The sequence below is a fragment of the Pseudonaja textilis genome, chromosome 1 (genome assembly GCF_049901715.1).
Source record: "Pseudonaja textilis isolate UNSWEBS1 chromosome 1, rPseTex1.2, whole genome shotgun sequence".
NCBI classification, from domain to species: domain Eukaryota; kingdom Metazoa; phylum Chordata; class Lepidosauria; order Squamata; family Elapidae; genus Pseudonaja; species Pseudonaja textilis.
This window is the reverse complement of record NC_141990.1, coordinates 173,475,773-173,495,066: the sequence shown is the minus strand read 5'-3', so window position 1 is coordinate 173,495,066 and position 19,294 is coordinate 173,475,773. Positions and strand designations below refer to the sequence as shown.

At 37.1% G+C, this 19,294-nt stretch overlaps 1 protein-coding gene across 10 annotated transcripts in view; it reads right to left on the bottom strand.

Annotated features, from left to right (window-relative positions):
- ANKRD44 (ankyrin repeat domain 44) overlaps positions 1 to 19,294 on the bottom strand; it is a 155,066-nt gene that overhangs the window by 82,626 nt on the left and 53,146 nt on the right. For all 10 annotated transcript variants that reach the window (XM_087919766.1, XM_087919764.1, XM_087919757.1 and 7 more), the window contains exons 3-4: positions 13,875 to 13,953; positions 4,408 to 4,478 (exon numbers count right to left, since the gene is read on the bottom strand). In XM_087919766.1, coding sequence (XP_087775892.1) covers positions 4,408 to 4,478; positions 13,875 to 13,953 — 150 coding nt within the window. The remainder of the gene's footprint in view (positions 1 to 4,407; positions 4,479 to 13,874; positions 13,954 to 19,294) is intronic.

Genomic DNA, 19,294 nt, shown 5'->3' with positions numbered 1-19,294 from the left:
ATTAAGGTGTCCAGTATCTGCAAACATACACAAAAGGAGAGAAATGGAGGAGTCAATTCAGCACCTATTGACAATACAAACTATTGAAGCAGTCCTAGATCAACAACAGTGCCAGGGCTTCTATTCTATGTTATTTCTTGTTCCAAAATCATCAGGGGGATAGAGGGCTATTTTAAATCTAAAAAGACTAAACTCTTTTGTTATTTATCGCAGGTTCAAGATGCACACGCTTCAATCTATCTTGAAGGGCATGAGACATGGGGACTATTTAGTTTCAATTGACCTTACCAAAGCGTATTTGCACATTCCAATTTCACCTGACCACCGCAAGTATTTAAGATTTTCTTATGCAGGTCAGCATTTTCAGTATAGAGCACTCCCCTTTGGGTTGGCGTCAGCACCCAGAGCATTTACTAAAATCCTAGCAGCTCTACTAGCCCATCTTTGAACTGTTCCAATTAGGATTCTGGCCTACTTGGACCATATTTTAATACAATCAGTCTCCCACAAGTTAGCAATTAGAGACCTAACCATCACCTTACAAACATTACAATCCCATGGGTTTTTGGTTAATCAAGAAAAGAGTCATTTTGAACAGTCTACCAGAATCCTACATTTAGGGGCAATAATAGATACTGAATCAGAATTAGTTTTTCTCTCTGAACAAAGAAGAGAATTAGCATTAAAAATTAGCAGCCCATTTTTATTGTATAAAAAGAGCATCCCCAGCCCAAATGTCAAAATTGTTAGGTAAAATGACATCCTGCATTGATATAGTGCTTTGGGCATGACTGCATTCTCGGGAATTGCAGTGGTTCTTATTACCCTTTCAGAGATCCATGAAGGGCACCTCTCCCATCCAAGTGAGATTGCCAACCAAGGTGTTAATATCCTTGCTTTGGTGGACTTCTTCAGCATTAGATAAAGGATGCTGCTTTAAAGACAGGGAGTTTACAACAATAACTACCGATGCTAGTCTCTCAGGATGAGGGGCCCATTGTCAATAACAGGTAGCACAGGGCATTGGGAATACTGGGGACCTTCAGCATAATATTAATTGGTTAGAATTATGAGCAGTCCATCTAGCTCTCAAGGAATTTGAGGTGATGGTCAGAGGACAAGACGTGTTAATCTTAACAGACAATGTGGCCACTAAGGCACACATTAATTGTCAGGGAGGAACACAGTCAAAGTAATTACAAAAAGAAGCTTCTTGTCTCTGTACTTGGGCAGAAAAAAAAACTTGATTTCAACCAAAGCTGAACACATTTCAGGAACACAAAATGTCAGGGCAGATTGGCTAAGTAGATCTACAATAGATCAGGGAGAGTGGAAGTTGCATCCACTTCTTTTTTCAAGAAATTTCCAGCAGATTTGGTCACCCAGTATTGGACCTGTTTGCATCTGAGTCGAATCTTCAACTGCCTCGTTTCTTCTCCAGGTTTCTGTCCCAGGGAGCAGAGGGGGTCAATGTCCTTCATTGTCCGTGGTCAAAGGGACTCCTTTATGCCTTCCCTCCATTCCCTCTCATCTCAGCAGTTGTCAGGAAGACCTTACAGCAGAAAGTGGAGATTCTCCTTGTAGCACCGTATTGGCCCAGGAGGCCATGGTTTGCAGACTTGGTCAGTCTGTCAGGGTCATGTCCGGGGAGGATTCCTCCCGAAAGGGTGTCTCTCAGCCAGGGGCCAATTCAACACCCAGAGTCTCAGTGGCTTCAATTGGGGGCTGTCTAGCACTTGAAAGGGGACTGTTAGAAAAGGTGGATCTTTCCACACAGGTTATTAACACGATACAAGCAGATAGAAAACAATCCACTATTAGGATATTGAAGCTACCTGGAGAGTTTTTTGTAATTGGTTCAAGGATAAGGGCTCAGATCCTGGAGAGGCTTCCATCTCACAGGTTTTGAAATTTTTACAACAAGGATTGGACAAGGGTTTTGTCCCAGCAACTCTCTGTAGACAGGTTGCAGTGCTCTCATTGGTAATTTCATGTACAAGTTCGGATGTCACAAGATCCTTTAATTCGGCATGTCCTTAAAGGGGCAATAAATTTGAGACCAGGGGTCATTCATAGATTTCCATCATGGGACCTTTTCAGGGTACTGCAAGCCTGAAAACACTTTCACCTTTTGAGCCTTTGAGAATTGTCAGTCTACAACACTTATCGTATAAAGTTATTTTTCTAGTGGCAATTACGTCTGCCAGAAGGATATCTGAGCTTGCAGCTCTGTCAATAAGGCCTGAACTCTGTATTTTTCATTCCAATCGAGTTGTTTTAAGATTGGATCCTACCTTTATACCAAAAGTCAATTCTCATTTCCATAGGGTGCAAGAAATCGTTCTTCTAAATTTTTGTCCAAATCCATCTCACTATAGAGAGAAACTTTGGCATACCTTAGATGTAAGGAGAGCTCTCCATATCTACACAAAAAGGACAGCTTCCTTTACAAAGACGGAAGCACTGTTTATTTCTTATCATCAGAAATGCTTGGGACAAAGGGTGTCGTCTTGTTCCATAGGCAGATGGATTAGAGCAACCATTGCTAACATTTACAAAGCACATGGGTTACCTATCCTATCTCGCATCACGGCTCATTCAACATGTAGTGCAACCACTACAGCAGCTTGGAGTACTCAGGCTTTAGTGGAAGAAATATGTAAGGCGGCGACTTGGTCTACTCCCTCACCGGTTGTTAGACATTATAAACTGGATTCTTTCACTTCCACGGAAGCAGCGTTTGGAAGGAGAGTACTTCAAAAGGTATTGGCAGAAGATCAGACTCATTAGGGTTAGAATCCCTCCCAACGGACATTGCTTTGGTATGTCCCATGCATGGATCCTGTCGAAACCTTTCTGGAGGAGGAGCGTTGGTAGACTTACCTGTGAATGTGCCTTCTCAGATGGTGAAGACAGGATCCAGACCCACCCATTTGTTAGATTATGGCAATCATGTTGTGTATTGGACTGAAATGTAAGTTATTACTAATCATGAAAGTTATACAAAGTTTGGACTCTTGCAGCGTATACAGGAAAGCCTCGACTTCATTCAGAACTGGAGACAGTGGCCCAGTGCAGGGGGGGTCTTCAGTTTTTCTATTCAGTCTACAGCCAAACAGCTGAATACATCCCATTCATGGATCCTGTCTTCACCATCTGAGAAGGTGCGTTCACAAGTAAGTCTACCAATGCTCCTTTCTTCCACTGACTGCAATGTAGGTAACTATACTGTCTAAAATAAGGTTGGGTTGAACTGATTAAGTTAATGTGCTTTGTAATCATGTTGCCAAACATTTCTCTTAGACCTGCTCCTTTTTAAGTAGCATTTATTTGCAACTTATACACTAGCCTTTGGCCCTGTGTAGAAAGAAAATAAAGGGAGGATAATGGAAGTTCTCTTCTCTCCACTTGTTTTGGCAACGTGAAGGCTGGGATCCAGTACAACTACTGGATTCATAATTATGCAAGAAAGAAAACCTCAGCTTCTGTTTCTTGAAGACATTTATACTCTTCAAGCCTCTGGAAATTTTAAAACTTTCAAATAAATTTCAGTTAGTTTCCTTGCTAGAAACAGTGGAATTTGGTGAATGTTTATTACTGTTCAGGTCTGTCCAGAAACAAAATTCTGGATCAGCATGTGATATCAAATTTTAATTCTATTTCTCTTCTCAAGTAAGTGTTTGTGTTTCCTATATTTATGCTTTCAATTATTGACTATGGAGTTGTATTTCATGGTAAAAATCTATTAAGTAAACCAGATATGTGCATCGAAACCACACAAGCTTTGCATGCTAGCCTTTTTAGGTTAAACTCAGCATTTATTCATCTGTGTCATAGACAAAAATGATCACCAGATTAAAGAATACAATGCAAGCATTACCAGAGCCACAAAGAATTCCAGGGAAATGGAAAATGTTTCCATTTAGTCACCAAATGGTTAATGTAAAAAGCTTGTGCTGTAACTTAATTTATTTATAAACCCTTTGGAAGTCTCAAGCTGACAGGAAGACAGAATGCTTATTGGGGCCTTATGGATACAAGTGGGCTGCATCTTCCTGGCACCTGAATAACTTGACAATACAGGACACAACAGACATAATGGTGAATGTTACACTACATAACTGCCAATGCAGCATGTACCCTCTTCCTTCTTTCCTTCCTTTCCCCTACTCCCAGTTATGTCTGCTTTACAGCTTTGATTCCCTGATCCAACTGACTACTAAGTAAGTACACTAAATACACATAATAGCCCATTATTCAAGACACCTAACTTGGAATTTACATAGACAATCATATTGAATCATTCCTTTATGGATATGTGTACAAGGGCTGAAGTAACAGTACTGCATTTTTTTAAGTTGAAACTTCTGAAACGTATATTGCTGAAGCTTTGGCTGTATTACTCACTTCACTCCTTGAAGCAACAGCTCGGTGGAGAGGAGTCAGCCACATGTTGTCCTTGGCATTGACCCGGGCTCCTGCAAATCAAATGGACATCTCTTAAATACCACCTCACCCAAAAGTGAGGTTTGGTAAACAGAACAGCATGCAATATGAAATGTGTTCCAGACCATACTCCCCCGTTTTTTTGATAACAAAGGCAAAGTAAGCTTGCTGACTCCCAAAATAATTCTGGAGAGTTGACCAGGAAAGAGAATCAAAAAGGATTGACTTTCTTAAATGAATACCTCCTAGAGAGAAAGAAAACTAGCAGCAGGAAAGACCTAGTGAGGCCAGGGATGGAAATATAAAAAGAACACTATTTTGAAAATGATCAAAGGTGTTCAAAATGTAATCGGAGCTATTAATTTGTTTGTTTGTTTTTATTGCCTTTATTATTTTTATAAATAACTCAAGGTGGCAATCATATTTAATATTCTTTCCTTCTCCTTTTATTTTCCCCACAAAAACAACAATATGAGGTGTGTTGGGTTGAGTGACTGGCCCTAAGGCAGAACTAGAACTCACTGTCTCATGGTTTCTAATCTGATGCTTTAACCAGTTACTAAAAAATCATGAAAGGCTTCTGCAGGTAAACATCAACAGTTTGATTGTAACACTGTCAAAGACCAGGCAGTTCTATCATTTGCATTGTTGATACTGATGCTGCTGATACATATCCTATTCTGTAGCTATCCATACTTATACAAAAATTAAGTTCATGTGTCCTGACCAATTGCCCTTCAAATCTATACCTGGAGCAAATGAGAAAGTGGAGAAGAAGGGGAAGGTCCAGAATTCATAGCTTCATTGAGACAGCATTTTATTGCTTTATTGGATTCCCTTCTAAAACCTAAAATTAGCTGGACACTCATTTGTTCATTCATTCATTCAATCAATTTCTATATTTGCCCATCTCAGCTAAGTGACTCTACCCTATTCTATTAGTAGAATCCTCATTTTACTATTTTTTAAACAAAAGACAGTCTTTATCAATACTACTTTTTTTTTAATTCCATCCCAAATCCCTTTCATTCTGTGAATATACTATTTTCTATTGCTAGTGTCCTATTGTTGTTTAATATTTAAACAGAAGATGGAAGAAATCTTTTTGTCATCAATAGGCCCAATACTTTAATATGTAGTTTGGATAGAATTTTTTTAAAGAAAAATTAAAAAAAGAAGTGAATTCACATTTTTACTGATTGCTTGGCTGCAATCTCTGAAAAAATAAGGTGTAAATTTTCCTGGGAAATGAAACACATTTCTAAACACACCACAGAAGTACAGTAGGTGCCTTGTCAATCAGATCTAGTTTCCACATCCTCTGCCTTTGCAAATTTGCAAGGTGCTGTTTATCTAACATAGAGAGGTTATCTGCACATCCAATTTCATTTATGTATTTAAATGTATTTTAAAAGCAACTATTCAGGATGTCTGATTAAGAATGGAACCTTTCCCACTGCTGCAAAAGAGCCATTCAAATGAGTTACCTTTTACTTTAAAATAATATGACCCTGATATTATACTGCCTTGCTGGCTCAAAGATTATGGCTCTATTACATAAAATTCTTGTAGACCACTATTAGGCAACATATTTTAGGTTACAACTTCCATAAGTCTCAACCAGTAACTCTCAGAGCTCTGCTTCTGCACCTCACACTCAGAGATAAGACAGTGTTGGTTGATAGAAGAGCATTAATCCATAAACCAAATTCTCCTTCCTGATCATCTGGCTGATATTCTGTATTTGATAGCTCAGTATTGAATTGGGGAGTAGAGACCATGCTAATCAGACCACTTGTAACTCTTGGGAACCTCAGGGTAGAACTGTCACTGGGCAGCTCACCCTTTAACAAATCTAACACAGTTCTAACCAATATTAAGCGTCCTGCAGAGGTGCTCAGACATTCATTTTAGCAGCTTGAAAAGCCAAGCTTCCCTTTGAAGTTTGCTGTGCTGCTGAACACCGCCTTTGGCCCACAGCTAGCAAGAATCAAACAACCTAATCTGCTCTGAATTGTGTAGCTAATAATCATATCATAACATGGTTCTTTATCAAATTTAAAGCTTTGCTGACGGGGTGATTTCAACAGAGGAACAACAACATGGAGGGGAGATTTATACCACTATGAGACCATGGCCCTTGATGGTATAAACATTTAATCAGATACATAAATAAATTAACATTGGGGTGGGGGTGGGGGAAGTGTCCTTCGTGCCAAAACTAATTTTATGTAACAAGAGCTATTTTTGTCATGGTGGCAGAAAGGGGAGAAGGGTATCCCTTCTCTCTTTGCAGCATGCTCCTGATAGATATCTGTCTCGCCCAAATGGTTTTCAATTTTTAAAATTTCAGAAATGGCTGCTAGCCATAGAGAACAAGCAACTTTTTGTGGAGGCCCCTTGATGCTAAACAATTCAGGTATTGAACCGGAAATCCCTGATGTGAAAACACGGGTTCTGTGAATCAGTTGTGTATAAATTCAAGCAGGATTTCCAAAATCCTTTTATCCCCCGCCTCACAATCTCAGTCTGACAGCTTCAACCTACATACACAGTCACGCTGGCTCCAGTTTCATCGTGCTGTTTTGAAACATCTGGCTGCTGGTCTTCTGCATTAACTCTGAATAATCTCTGTTTAATGGTAACCCAGAGGCCCATTCCTGATATGTCTCAATGCAAAGGACGTATGCTTTATTCATTACATGCTATGTTTATTTGTACTGCTGGTGCACTAGTTCATGTGCCACAAGACTAACTATCAACATATTTCACCAAATTTCTCTCCTGAGCCTTGAGGGAAATTCAATGGGCCAATTCTTTTTGCAGGGTCGATCTAGCCTCCACAGCAAGGGGAGGTTATAAATCCTTCTTGCGTTACTTTACATATAAAAAATGAACAGAAAAGTTTTGAGGAGTTTTGTTGTCTGCTGTTTATGCTGATCAGTATTCAACCAATCCATGCTTTATGAAGCATCATCCAAAATGCAGACCTATTTTTAACAAACGAAACTGCATTACTTTGATAGAAAGAGGCACTACAGCAAAGTAATTTATGAGTCATAACCTTGTATTACTCAAAAGGAGTACAAGCAATGATGTCCTTGATAAATAGTGGCACTTCACAGTTTTTTAAGTAGAAAGCACACACAAACACAAAAAGGTAGCATTGACCAAACCTTAAAAACATGACTGGGTTGTCCTCAAAAAGGAAAGGTGTATTTATTTATTGATATGCAGTTACTTTATTTATCTCATTTGTATGCCACCCATTTCCTTTGAGGATAACTTCTACTTTAGAAGGAAGAGCTCTCTAAAATAGGTTTTTGAATATTGTATCCCAATGTTTTCATCAATGTCTCCACCAATACTGAAGCACAAAACAAAGCTTGACATCCAGAAAACATATTTCAAGTATCCCAATGGGTTCATATTCATTATCTCCATAATTCTTACACACGATCTTGGGAGGAAGGTCAGTTTTATCAATTCAGTAAAGAAGCATCAGGGAGGATAAAAGAAAAAACTGGAACATGGATTCTTCCACAGATGGCCCTTGACTTATGACCATAAGAGCTATGGTGCTAGAATGCTATATTGCCGGCTAATTCTGCAGACTGCCAGGGCTTCAATCCTCACCGTCTCAAGGTTGACTTAGCCTTCCATCCTTCAGAGGTGGGTAAAATGAGCACGCAGATTGTTGGGGGCAATATGTTGATTCTGTAAACCACTTAGAGAGGACTGTAAAGCACTGCGAAGCAGTATATAAGTCTATTGCTATATACAGTATTTAACAGTGGTTTGAAGTTATGATGGTCTGGAAAAAAACAACTTAAGTCCTACCCTCAAAACTGTTACTTATAGTCGTGTTTTGTGACTTTCCCAGCCAGTTTCCAACAAGCAAAGTCAATAGGGGAAGCGAGATTTGCTTAACAACAGCATGATTCACTTAACAAACATATGATTTGCTTAATAATTGGATGGTTCACTTAACAATCACAATCAAAATGTCGTAAAATCTGGTCTGGCCATGTGGTTAACATTCACATCACTTAGCAATCAAAATTCCAGTTCCAATTGTGGTTGTTAAGTCAAAGACTGACCGTAATAATGATGAAGCACTAAGTTAGAAGCAATTTCCTGCAGATATTTTTCCTCCATATTCTTATTCTCCTTTTCCAATTGGGTTGATTTCCAGGGAAAAAGAGGAAGTGTAGGAAGGGAAGGCTGCTTTATGCTGAGTTCCAACTATCACTTCATTTAGCCTTGCTTTTTCTACTTGAGGTGGTAGCTATGCACATGGCACAGAAGCAGAAAGTCAATGGGACCATCTATCTTCAATTATTTTTGCCTGAACCACAAGAACTGATAAAATGGGCATGCTCCAGGTCTCTTTTTATTAAACACTGTGATCTGATGGGATCCAGGAAATGTGCCTGTTATGCATCTCTCATATGAGACACCATTACTCCCAAGATCTGGATGGCCTTACTCCTGTTTGCCTTCTTTAAGACCTTAAGGACCTGGCTGCTCCACCAAGCCTTAAATTAAGATTTTAACTAAGCCTGACTTCTATTATTTTTATGTTGGGAAGTTTTTGAGTTAGACCTCAATGTTTTTTTACTTGGTTGATTTTTTTTAGTACTAATGTTTTAAACTATTGTAAGCCTAGACTCATATATTTAGATATATATCTTTCACATAAATCAAATCAATGCACAGTTTGGGATATTTCTGATCTACCACTATAAAACCTTCATTGTAGTCCAGTTGGGAAACCAGAACCCCAAGTCTTATACTACTTTTATTGGAAGATTACAGTAACAAAATCTTGAAAATCTGAAAGCACCTCTTCCCTATGTTACTTCTACTCTTCCCCAAACTAGGGAAGGTCCCTTCTGAGATACTTTCTCCACCCACATTTATTCTGTAGATTGAGATAACACTAGTCAGACAGTTGCCCTGGCTGCAACTCTTCCTTCTGTTTCTCTTAAGGTACTGTCACAACTTATTTAATTCACTCCCAAGCATCTTTTCAATAGTTAATATTAAGGGATGAACATGCAACCAGTGAACTATGGCCCCTCTTCAAAGTAACTTGAATAACTAGACAATGATGGGGGTCCAGTCAGGGGAAAACATTCAACTTTGTCTCATTTTATGCTTCACTAATCAGACTCATTAGACCTGAGTTTTGTACTTTTCTGATAGAAATCCTCAGTTTAAGAAATAGCCTAGACTGTGATATAACCTTCACAGGAGTGACAATAAGTATGTTTTTGTAACTTCTGCAAAGAAGATCAGAAGTCACTTCTTTAAATATTTTTCTTTTTCTTCTCTTATCTACTGTGCTTTTTCTTTATCTTTTCTTCTTAGCATCAGTGGTGGGCTGCTGCCTGGTTGCCCAGGTTCAGGAGAACCTGTTGAGGTATTCCCCGTTAGGAGAATGATTGCACTCAGGGAAACATAATAAGAGTGGTGATGAATAACACACAACCAGCACACAGATACACTGAATAGTAAAATGTAAGTTTTACTTCCAGTAAACGGGTAAACAAAGTCCAACAAACGGTCCAAATCATACACGGTTAAAGCAGTTAGTATTCAAAATAATCAGTCCAGGGATAATCCAAAAACGAAGTTCTTTTCTTTACCAGTATCATAAACAAAGTTTAGTAAACGGAGTTTGCTAACAGTTGCAAGACTCACAGCAATTCAAGCAGAATGACGACCAGGCAAAAGGGAAATGCAGAGAACAAACCAGGTTTCTGGCTCCATCTTATGGCCGTTGAAGGAACCTCAGCCAATCACAATTACAGCATTATATTAAAGATACAACAGTATTAAATGACTATCCTGGTTTATATATTGCCAACCCAACTGTTAGGTGACTATCATTCCTAACAGAACCCTTTAGTTATGAGCACTGTCTGGGCCCACCCACCCACCCGCTGCTGCACTAGGCTTTCCATATATAACTAACTTTCTGGCTTATTCCCCCCATGCATGCTGCCCAGCTGAGTTCCGTGCTGCCCCTGCTGTACTCACCGGAGCTGCCTGAGTTGATTAGCTGCATGTTTGAAGCTCCGTTTCACTCTCAAAGGGGTGCGTGCGAGCAAAGCGATTACGCGTGTGTTTGCATGTTCACAACCTGCAAACCGGGTGGTAACGTAAGTGCAGCCCACCTCTGCTTAGCATTAACTAATAAAAGTTTTTCTTTCTTAATTTTGTATTCTATATTTTTCCTAAGTTTATCTTTTATCAGAAATAATGTAATACTATATTGATTAGCCATTAAGCCATCTCAGAATACAAAACATAAAACACACAGTAATAAAATCCTATATTAACAATGGAATACAAGCAATAAGAAAATGCAAATCATATTTCCGTGTCACAATTTACCCCAATCAAATCCACATATATAGTTCTCAACTGTACTGTTTTGGACAAATAAATGGCCATGTTATATGTAATTTTTGCATTCTGATTGCATATGAAATATGTTGTTTTTCTATAAGGATCCCAATAGGTCATTTGTCTAATGTGCAGTCCAGATAACAGATATCTCTTTCTTTTACAATTGATATTCAAATATTGTAATATATGTCTTATGTCTTCTATCCCTGGGGCTCTGGCTAATACAAATACATTCATTGTAAGTGCTGCTTAATAGCTAATCAATAAAGTATTATTAAGTAGATGTGTGAGTTTTCACATTCAGAATTAGCTTTTGGTTTTCTGTTTTGAGTATCTGCTCTTATTTGAAGAAGAATAACTCTTGGCCACATATCAATTATTCATAATGGGAAAAATAATTTTAACAAAAAAAATGGTGCTTTCCCAATTATATAGATTTTCTATTCCATTACTTAATTTTCTTTATTTGCTTTCCCCTGTTGTTTTATCTCCTTTGAATAACATTAAGCAGCTAGCCTCATTAGTGAAAAAGTAATGATCATACAGTTTTATAAAACTGATAGAATGTTATTTAAATTTTTAATACAACTGTTTTAATTGTAGAATAAAAAATCTTTTATTTATTCAAACATTTTAAAAAATACAGGGCGCTGAACAGGCCACAAGTCCTGTTTCACTCTAAAATACTCAAAAGCATTTTTGTTCTCTTAAAAACATATGACTTGAGTTTTGATAGCTAATAAAAATGTTTAACAAATCTGGAGGAACTATAATTAATCTGATATTGCACAAACTACCTGTCTGTACAATTAGCTTTGGTACAAATGTGTTCAAATTTGGGATCTGCAAGATATAACTGCATCTAAATGTTAAAATTCCAGCCAAGATTTCTCATGTGATACCATGCTGTATAGTAGTAAGAAGTAGAAAGATGCTACATCTACATAAAGCAAGGATGAGCAACTTGTGTCTTGCCTTCTCAGATGTCTTTATGGGTCATGGTTAATCTCAGCAACGTCTGACTTTGCCAATTTGGAAGATTGTGAGGAGCAAAATGGGGTTTTCTTCATCCCTTAACCTTCCAATCAACTCTTCCAAATTGACATAACCTTCCACATGACATTATCAGCAATACACCTCCAGCCTCCAGGATCAAATATATACATTTTAAAATTATACACCTCTCTACTGTAAGAAAGTTGCTTACTTTGTATAATGCATTCCCAATGACTCTGAGAGGCTCACAAATAACTAACATTTAAAGGAATAAAACAAAGTAATAATAAACAAAAACAAGGAATAAAAGGCAGCAGATTAGAGCAAAATTAAACCCGCACAATCTAATAGAGGTTCTGGAAAAGCATGAGCAAAGAGCCAAGTTTTGAAGGATGGGGACCATCCAGTTTTCAGGGGAACTTGGTTCCAGACGGCAGGTCCTGTGTCAGATGAAATGGTTTAAACAAAAATTTCCAGAGCATGCCAAATCTGCCAAATAAAATCAGCCGGGCAGATACTGTTGAAGACAAAGTAACCAGGCCCATGTAAGGAGGCTTTATAACCAGCACCTTAAATCACACCAGGTTGGAAACAAATCTTCTATCAACAGAACTTGTGGAGCAGAAGTGTTACATTGGCATACCAAGGAATGCCAATGATGTTGCATTTGGACCAGATGAAGCTTTTGAGTGATCTTCAAGGGAAGCCCCATGTGGTACTTGTTTCCCCTGAATTTTACAAAATTCCCTTTAAACTATAATTTTAAGAAAATGCTCCAGAAAAAAAGCTGTTTGGTGCACTCCTTTGAATGTCTCTCTTCTCAATTTCCCTATCACTGCCACCACCACCACTTCCAGTCTTCATTCCTGGAGCACTACAGTTACCTCTAGCCCTTTCAGGGCAGCTATCCAAATTAAAATGTCCATTTAGATCTAATACTTTCAAGAAACATTTTCTTGCATTGTTAAAAACCTTCTGTTTCCTATTTCTGACTTGTTTTGATTGCAAGCCTGTTTTGATTACAAACCAGAAGCACTCAGACTTGTATATTGGAAACAAATGGTTGTCTTATTTTTATGTGATAATGGAATATTCCTTATCTTTTAGACATAGGTAGTGTATGAAATTCTGGACTTAGGATTTAGAAAGGATTTAGAATGAGTGATAATTGGACGGAGATAGTCATTTATTAAGAGTTAAATACCATCAGAAATATTTGGCTGGCACATATTAGTAGAATAGGGCAAGAAATAATTGTCTCAAAGCCTAGTCTTATACCAGTTGATTGCAATCTTGTGCCCACTAGATGTGCTGGCAACAACTTCATAAACCCCATCTAGGGGGGCCAGAATAGCTCAGTGTAGTGTAATCAGTGGTCCCAACTCCAGAGTACACATTATTGTAAAAAGCTGCTTTCAGAACCACAGAGTTTTTCAAGGCATTCCAGGAACAGAGAATATAGCCAACTTTTCAAAGTGATTAAATAAAATGAGCTTTCCACTGAGTCCTTTATAACAATATATCCAGTCTTTATGCTGGGTTATGAAAAAATAAACCCAGCATTACTGTTCATTTTTAAAGTTATGTAGCTAACACTCTGGCATTAACAAGTAATCAGCTACAAAAACCATTTTGTGAGCCAAACCAGTATTTGACAGAAGCTTAACATTTGACAGGGCCAAGTTGCTCCAGACTGAACACTGGAAAAAGTAGTATTTAGAATGCTTTCAAGAAAAAAAGTAACATTGTGCAGTTACAAACCAAGACATATATTGCAGGCTTTCCTTACCATGGTGGCCCTCATATATTCAACTCCAGTAAATCCCAGCTGGCATGGAAGTTGAAATTCAATATTATAGAAGGTATGAAACTGGGAGAGGCAGATGTGGCAACTGATGTATTATACATATTAAACCTCTTAGTTTGCATTACCATGTGAGGCATTTCACTTTGTAGCATTTATGAGCATGTCAATCATTTTGCATTCATAATTGTCAAACAGAAAAGATACATACCGGACAAGATAAGGAGCTCAATGATTTCTGCATCGCCCAAGAAAGCAGCAACATGAAGCGGGGTGCGCTTCTCCATGTCCTAAAACAAAAAGATGGTTAAAAAGGGCCATTGCAGATCTTGTGCCATTTGAACTAGGAGGCCAAGACCATAATTTAGTAGTGGTGTAGACCATTTTTTTGAAAGAGGGAGGGGCTGTCTTTAAGTCAGTGCTGACTCCTGGCAACTATTTGGTTTAGCCCCTGAAGTTTTCTTGGTAAGGTTTTTTAGAAGTGATTTCCTAAGACGTAGGCTGAGAGTGGCCTGAAGTTACCCATCCAAAGTTTAGCCTGGTGCCTCAATCAGTACACCAAACTGACTCTTTCTGTAGCCAATGGAATGGTATTTAAATTTACGAACTGGTGCTTGAAAGTTTAAAAGAGAATAATATCTATACATTGCGTGCCATCCATTTTTTATTTTGTTCCCATTCTTTTTTGCACATTAAAAGTGTTAAAAAAAACAGACTCCTTATTCTTATTATTCAATTTTTCCAAAATGATGTAACAACACAGTCCTACAACGGGTAGAATTTAGTTTGTGGCCCTTTCCCTTTCTTGCAGGTAGCATCTATTTAGGTGACACAAGTGGTAGTATTCTACTGATTCGGCCCGGTTCTGTCCCAGTGAACCTGAGATGAAGCTCTAGGGTAGGAGTTTACACAGGTCCCACAGTTTTTTCCCCCCACTATGATCCTTTTGATTTTAGCTCTTTATTTCACTTGAACTATTTGTATCTAGGTCTGGTTTCAATTCTCAGGGGACAGAACTTAGGACTATTGTTTTATTATTATTTTGCAAAATGCCACAAAGCATTTTGTGCATGGAGGCCAAATTTGGAAACAACCCTGTGTTTAAATTATATCTATATCATGTTGCTGAGGATGGTAGCTTGATTAATCTCAGAGAAATTGGACTAAGTTGTAAATACTATTTTTTTAAAATAAGAAAGCACCTGCCTTATATTGTGCAAATAACAGGCATATGGTGAATTAGGCAACTAGCCCATAAAATGAGCTTGTTATGTACATTTGGATCCAAATGAAACTGGTGTCTCTATGTATGTGTAAAGCACAACTCAGGATGGTTCCAGAATACTGTAAAACCAAAGGCAAGAAAAACAAGAAAACTAGACGTCTGACTATCTCCAATCCATTATACAATACAATCCTACCCCTACAGGATCCTACCTCATCTTCTATTTAGCACCATTTTTTTGTTTTTTTGTGTGTGTGTTTGGAAAGCACTAGAAGAAAACAGTGTTAGAAGATACGAGTAAACAAGTAAATCCAAAATTTGTTGGTGGCTCCTGTCCTAACCCTAATACAGAACTGATTCCATCCTGCCATTATTAAAGTATCTCATATGGTTTAAAAAAATACATCTAACTTTCTGAAATTATCTAGAAACATGTTACCCTGCATCACTGCAGAACATCTATACCTTAATAAATCAGTAGTACCCTTAAATCTGCCACCTGGGACTTTCTTGAATTACAGAGCTCAAAGTAGAAACTACAAAGGTAGCAATTAGCTAGAAAGAGATATTCTGAAATTCATTAAACTTGTGGCACTTTTACTGTAGACCATATTTTAGGAACATGTAGACACTCTAGATGGAGCATTAATCTCAAATAAAATTAAAAACACATCAAACAAACAAAGATTTCCTCAAGTTGCACTTGTCTCTTGAAGATATCCACGTGCCGTTGTGTTTTCTTGCCAACAATATAGAAATGTTTTACTCATTTTTCCTTCTTGTTTTCACCCAATCTAGTTTACAAAGCTGGCACTTCCTGATAACCTTTTATTAATCTTTCTATTAATTAGACCTAATCCTACTTGGCTTTTTCACTATTAGTTAAAATAGGTCAGATATTCAAGAGTGAGTGGCAACTGAAGACCAATTTGCAATATGTAGAAATTTTCAAGTTCTATATCAAAAGGACAGAAAAAAAGAAATATCTGGGCTCATATATTGAAATCATCTCTCTTCCTTTATAAATATTTTGAAAGATTCTAGTTTACATCAATAATTGAATGAAAGAAAGTCAATTGCAGAGGAAGGACAGCTCACCTTATTAAAATAAGCATGGTATGTTTTAAGCACAGATCTTAAATAAAAAAGGGATGGCCTAAAACAATAGCTTCATTTACTTCATCCTTCAGTAAAAGTATTTTGCATTGTTGCATAAGTTTGTGTTAAAAAAAAAAGCGGACAGATACATGAGGAAGATAACTTTTGCTGACAAAATCGTAAGAACAATGAAGGACAACTGCATATGGGTGTTATTCAATCATTTAAACATATCTTCCTTTATCTAATTAAATCCAAATATGTTGGACTAGAATATTGATCAATATGGAATTATGGGAACTAGAATCCAACTAAAGTGGAGAGCTTTAAATTGTCGTTGTCAGTTATTAAGTCATGTCCAACCCTCGGCCACAACATGGATCAACAGTCTCCACATCCCTCTGTCTCACACTGCCTCCTTCAGATCCACCATGATCATCCCAGTGTCATCTTTAATAGTGTCCAGACAGCAGGTTCTATATTGTGAAAAGCTGTTCTTTACATGGATTTTCAATTATTCTGTAATAATGTGAAAATGACCAATTTTCCAACATTGCCAAGAAAACTGCATTTCTCAAAAGCAGGAAAAACAAAAACACTAACTTGCTGACTGCATTTCTGAAGTGGTAGTTCAAGCAGGATCAAAAAGTCTATTGCTAGTGTTTACCAATTAGGGAAGTACATCTACATACGTGCACAAGAGTCACAAAAATACTTTGACACTGCTGATAACAGAACACTATAGCCAAAATATCAGTAGAAGAGAATACAGCCAAAATAATTTTAGGGGCTGCACCATAGCTCCAAAACATGAAATCCACCTGCTCTAAATTCAGGACACAAAATGGCTCAATTTTAAAATTGGTCTGTCCATGTTAAAATATTGAAAAACATCCTATAAACCATTACTCTAACTGATAATTTATGGCAGCTTCATATTCTCTGCGGCTCAGGATAACCAAATAAATCCTCATAAGATACAATGGATTTTAGACTGTGCAAAGAATAAATGAGAAAAAATGACCTGTCAATATAAAAATACTTTAATATTAATTATAATCATGAAATATTGACTTTCAGTGAAATTTAGATATACAATAATGGGAACCAGCCAGGTCTCTAAACTAAGCACATATATTTGAGCTGTATAAATTCAGTATGAGGAATTCTAAGCCTCTTGTTCCCTGTGGATATTTAGTCTATGAAGCCACATGCATGAACACTGGGTTTACAACCAGGATCATACAGAGAGACATTTCTGAAGAAAAAAATTGAGCAATCAGCATATTTGAATCAGTAAAAACAAGCTAAACCACGTAAATTCATAATGAAACACTCTCTACATATACTCATACTATATTTCTACACAAATTCACATTAAGAAAGGAAACAAATGCTGTATCTATTCTTTTTATGACATTATCCAGCAAATATCACTATCATTGTAGGAAGCCCAAAATCACACCTTACTGGTTTTGAGAATCACAACCCAATACCAGTCCTTCATCAGTAAAAAGTACGCTTTTTTTCCACATAGATTGAAACGGGAAACAGCACTTACTATGCAGTAAGAAAGAGACAATTAGAAATCCCTAAAGTAAATTACACAAAATGGTCAGGATCACTCAAATGGAAGTCTCCTACAGACACACACAAACATACAGAACGTGATGCTCTACTCACATTTTTTAATATTGACCTAATTTTGTGTTTAATATTAAATATTAGGTCCATGAGCTTTTGCAAGCCCTAAGCAAGACTTAGCTGCTAATATATTCTTTCCTCTGCTCCTATACATCTGGAAAGAGAAATGGATTCACCCCTCACAATGAGACTTAATGTGCTTTGTTTGGTTTTCAGATATTCTGAACAAGGTTGTTGATGTCTGAACAAGTTGCTGTGGTTTAGTCACAAATCCCTGCTTAAAATATTTTTATTTTATTTATTAAATTTATATGCCGCCCATCTCAAACAAAGCAACTTCGGGCAACATATAAATGATAGTTCGGCATATTGTGTAAAGACAGTTTTACATATCAATTCCATTTTCCCTAACTTCTGAATTGCATGTTGTGGCTCTTGTTCAGTCAGTCAGTTCAGAGTCTTCAAGACCTGACGGACTGACTTCCTTTCGCCAGGATTGCCTGTCAGTAACTGCTTGGTTTCTTGTAAGCTCTCACTTGTGTCGTCAGTGATAGTATCCAAGCTTCTTATCTTCTGTAAGGCTCTTCTGATTGCTTTCAATTTTCTACCAGTATGCATCTGCATCTTCTCTGATGACCCTTGTTTTCATGATATGTATTCAAGTTTTTAAAGTTTTAACTTCATTACTAGCACTTCCAGTGAGCGACTCAATTTCATTTCACCTAGTACTGAATTATTTGTTCATTGTGTGGTCCAAAGTATTCTGAAGAATTTTGTCCAGAAAGGCATGAATTTTTCTTCATTCAGCCTTTCTGACGGTCCAGTTGTTATAGTCACATGCTGCAATTAGACAAACTATGATAGTAATAATTCATGTGATGTCTTTATAATTTCACATTTTGTCTAGTTCTGTCATATTTTTTTGCTCAAGTAGCAGATGCCTTTGCATTTCATAGCTTTAGTCACCAACCCTGTGAAATTTTGAGCCCACTTTTTCATTGCTTCCAGCTTTGTTTTTTCTTGTTTCCATTGGATTGGCATTGCCTTAAGGACTTTTTAAATATGAGATAATAGACCAACTTTTGTAGTCTTCTTTTACCTGTATTAATTTATAATTATTATAATTTAATCTTCCTCATTTCTTGCTATCAAAGTGGTATCATTAAAATATCCAAGACTATTAATGTTTCTCCCAGCAATTTTAATTTAAATTCTCTTTCTTCCCAGCCCAGATTTTTAAACATATATTCTACAAATAAGTTAAATAAATATGATAACTACACAACCTTGACTCACTTTTTTCCTTATTGTGAACTATTTTGTGTTTTAAAATAAAGTTAGGTTGTAAAATAAATCAGAATAACTGGTTTGCTAAGTAGCTAGTGGAGTTTTTCTAAGCTTCTACTCCTAATTCTTACTAATAAGAATGATAAGAAATTCAATAATTGTAAATATGCTATTGCTATACCTGACCTAACAAAAGAGAGATCATAGGAAACACACAAGACCTAAATATTCTCATGCTAGGAAAGCTTTAGCTTATCTACAAATATCCTATTATTTAAAGTTTGAAAAGTATATTTAGTATATTTTCATACAAAGAATAAAAGATACTTTAAATATGACAGTTTTATCTATTCGTCCATCCATGTTTTTAAATTGTT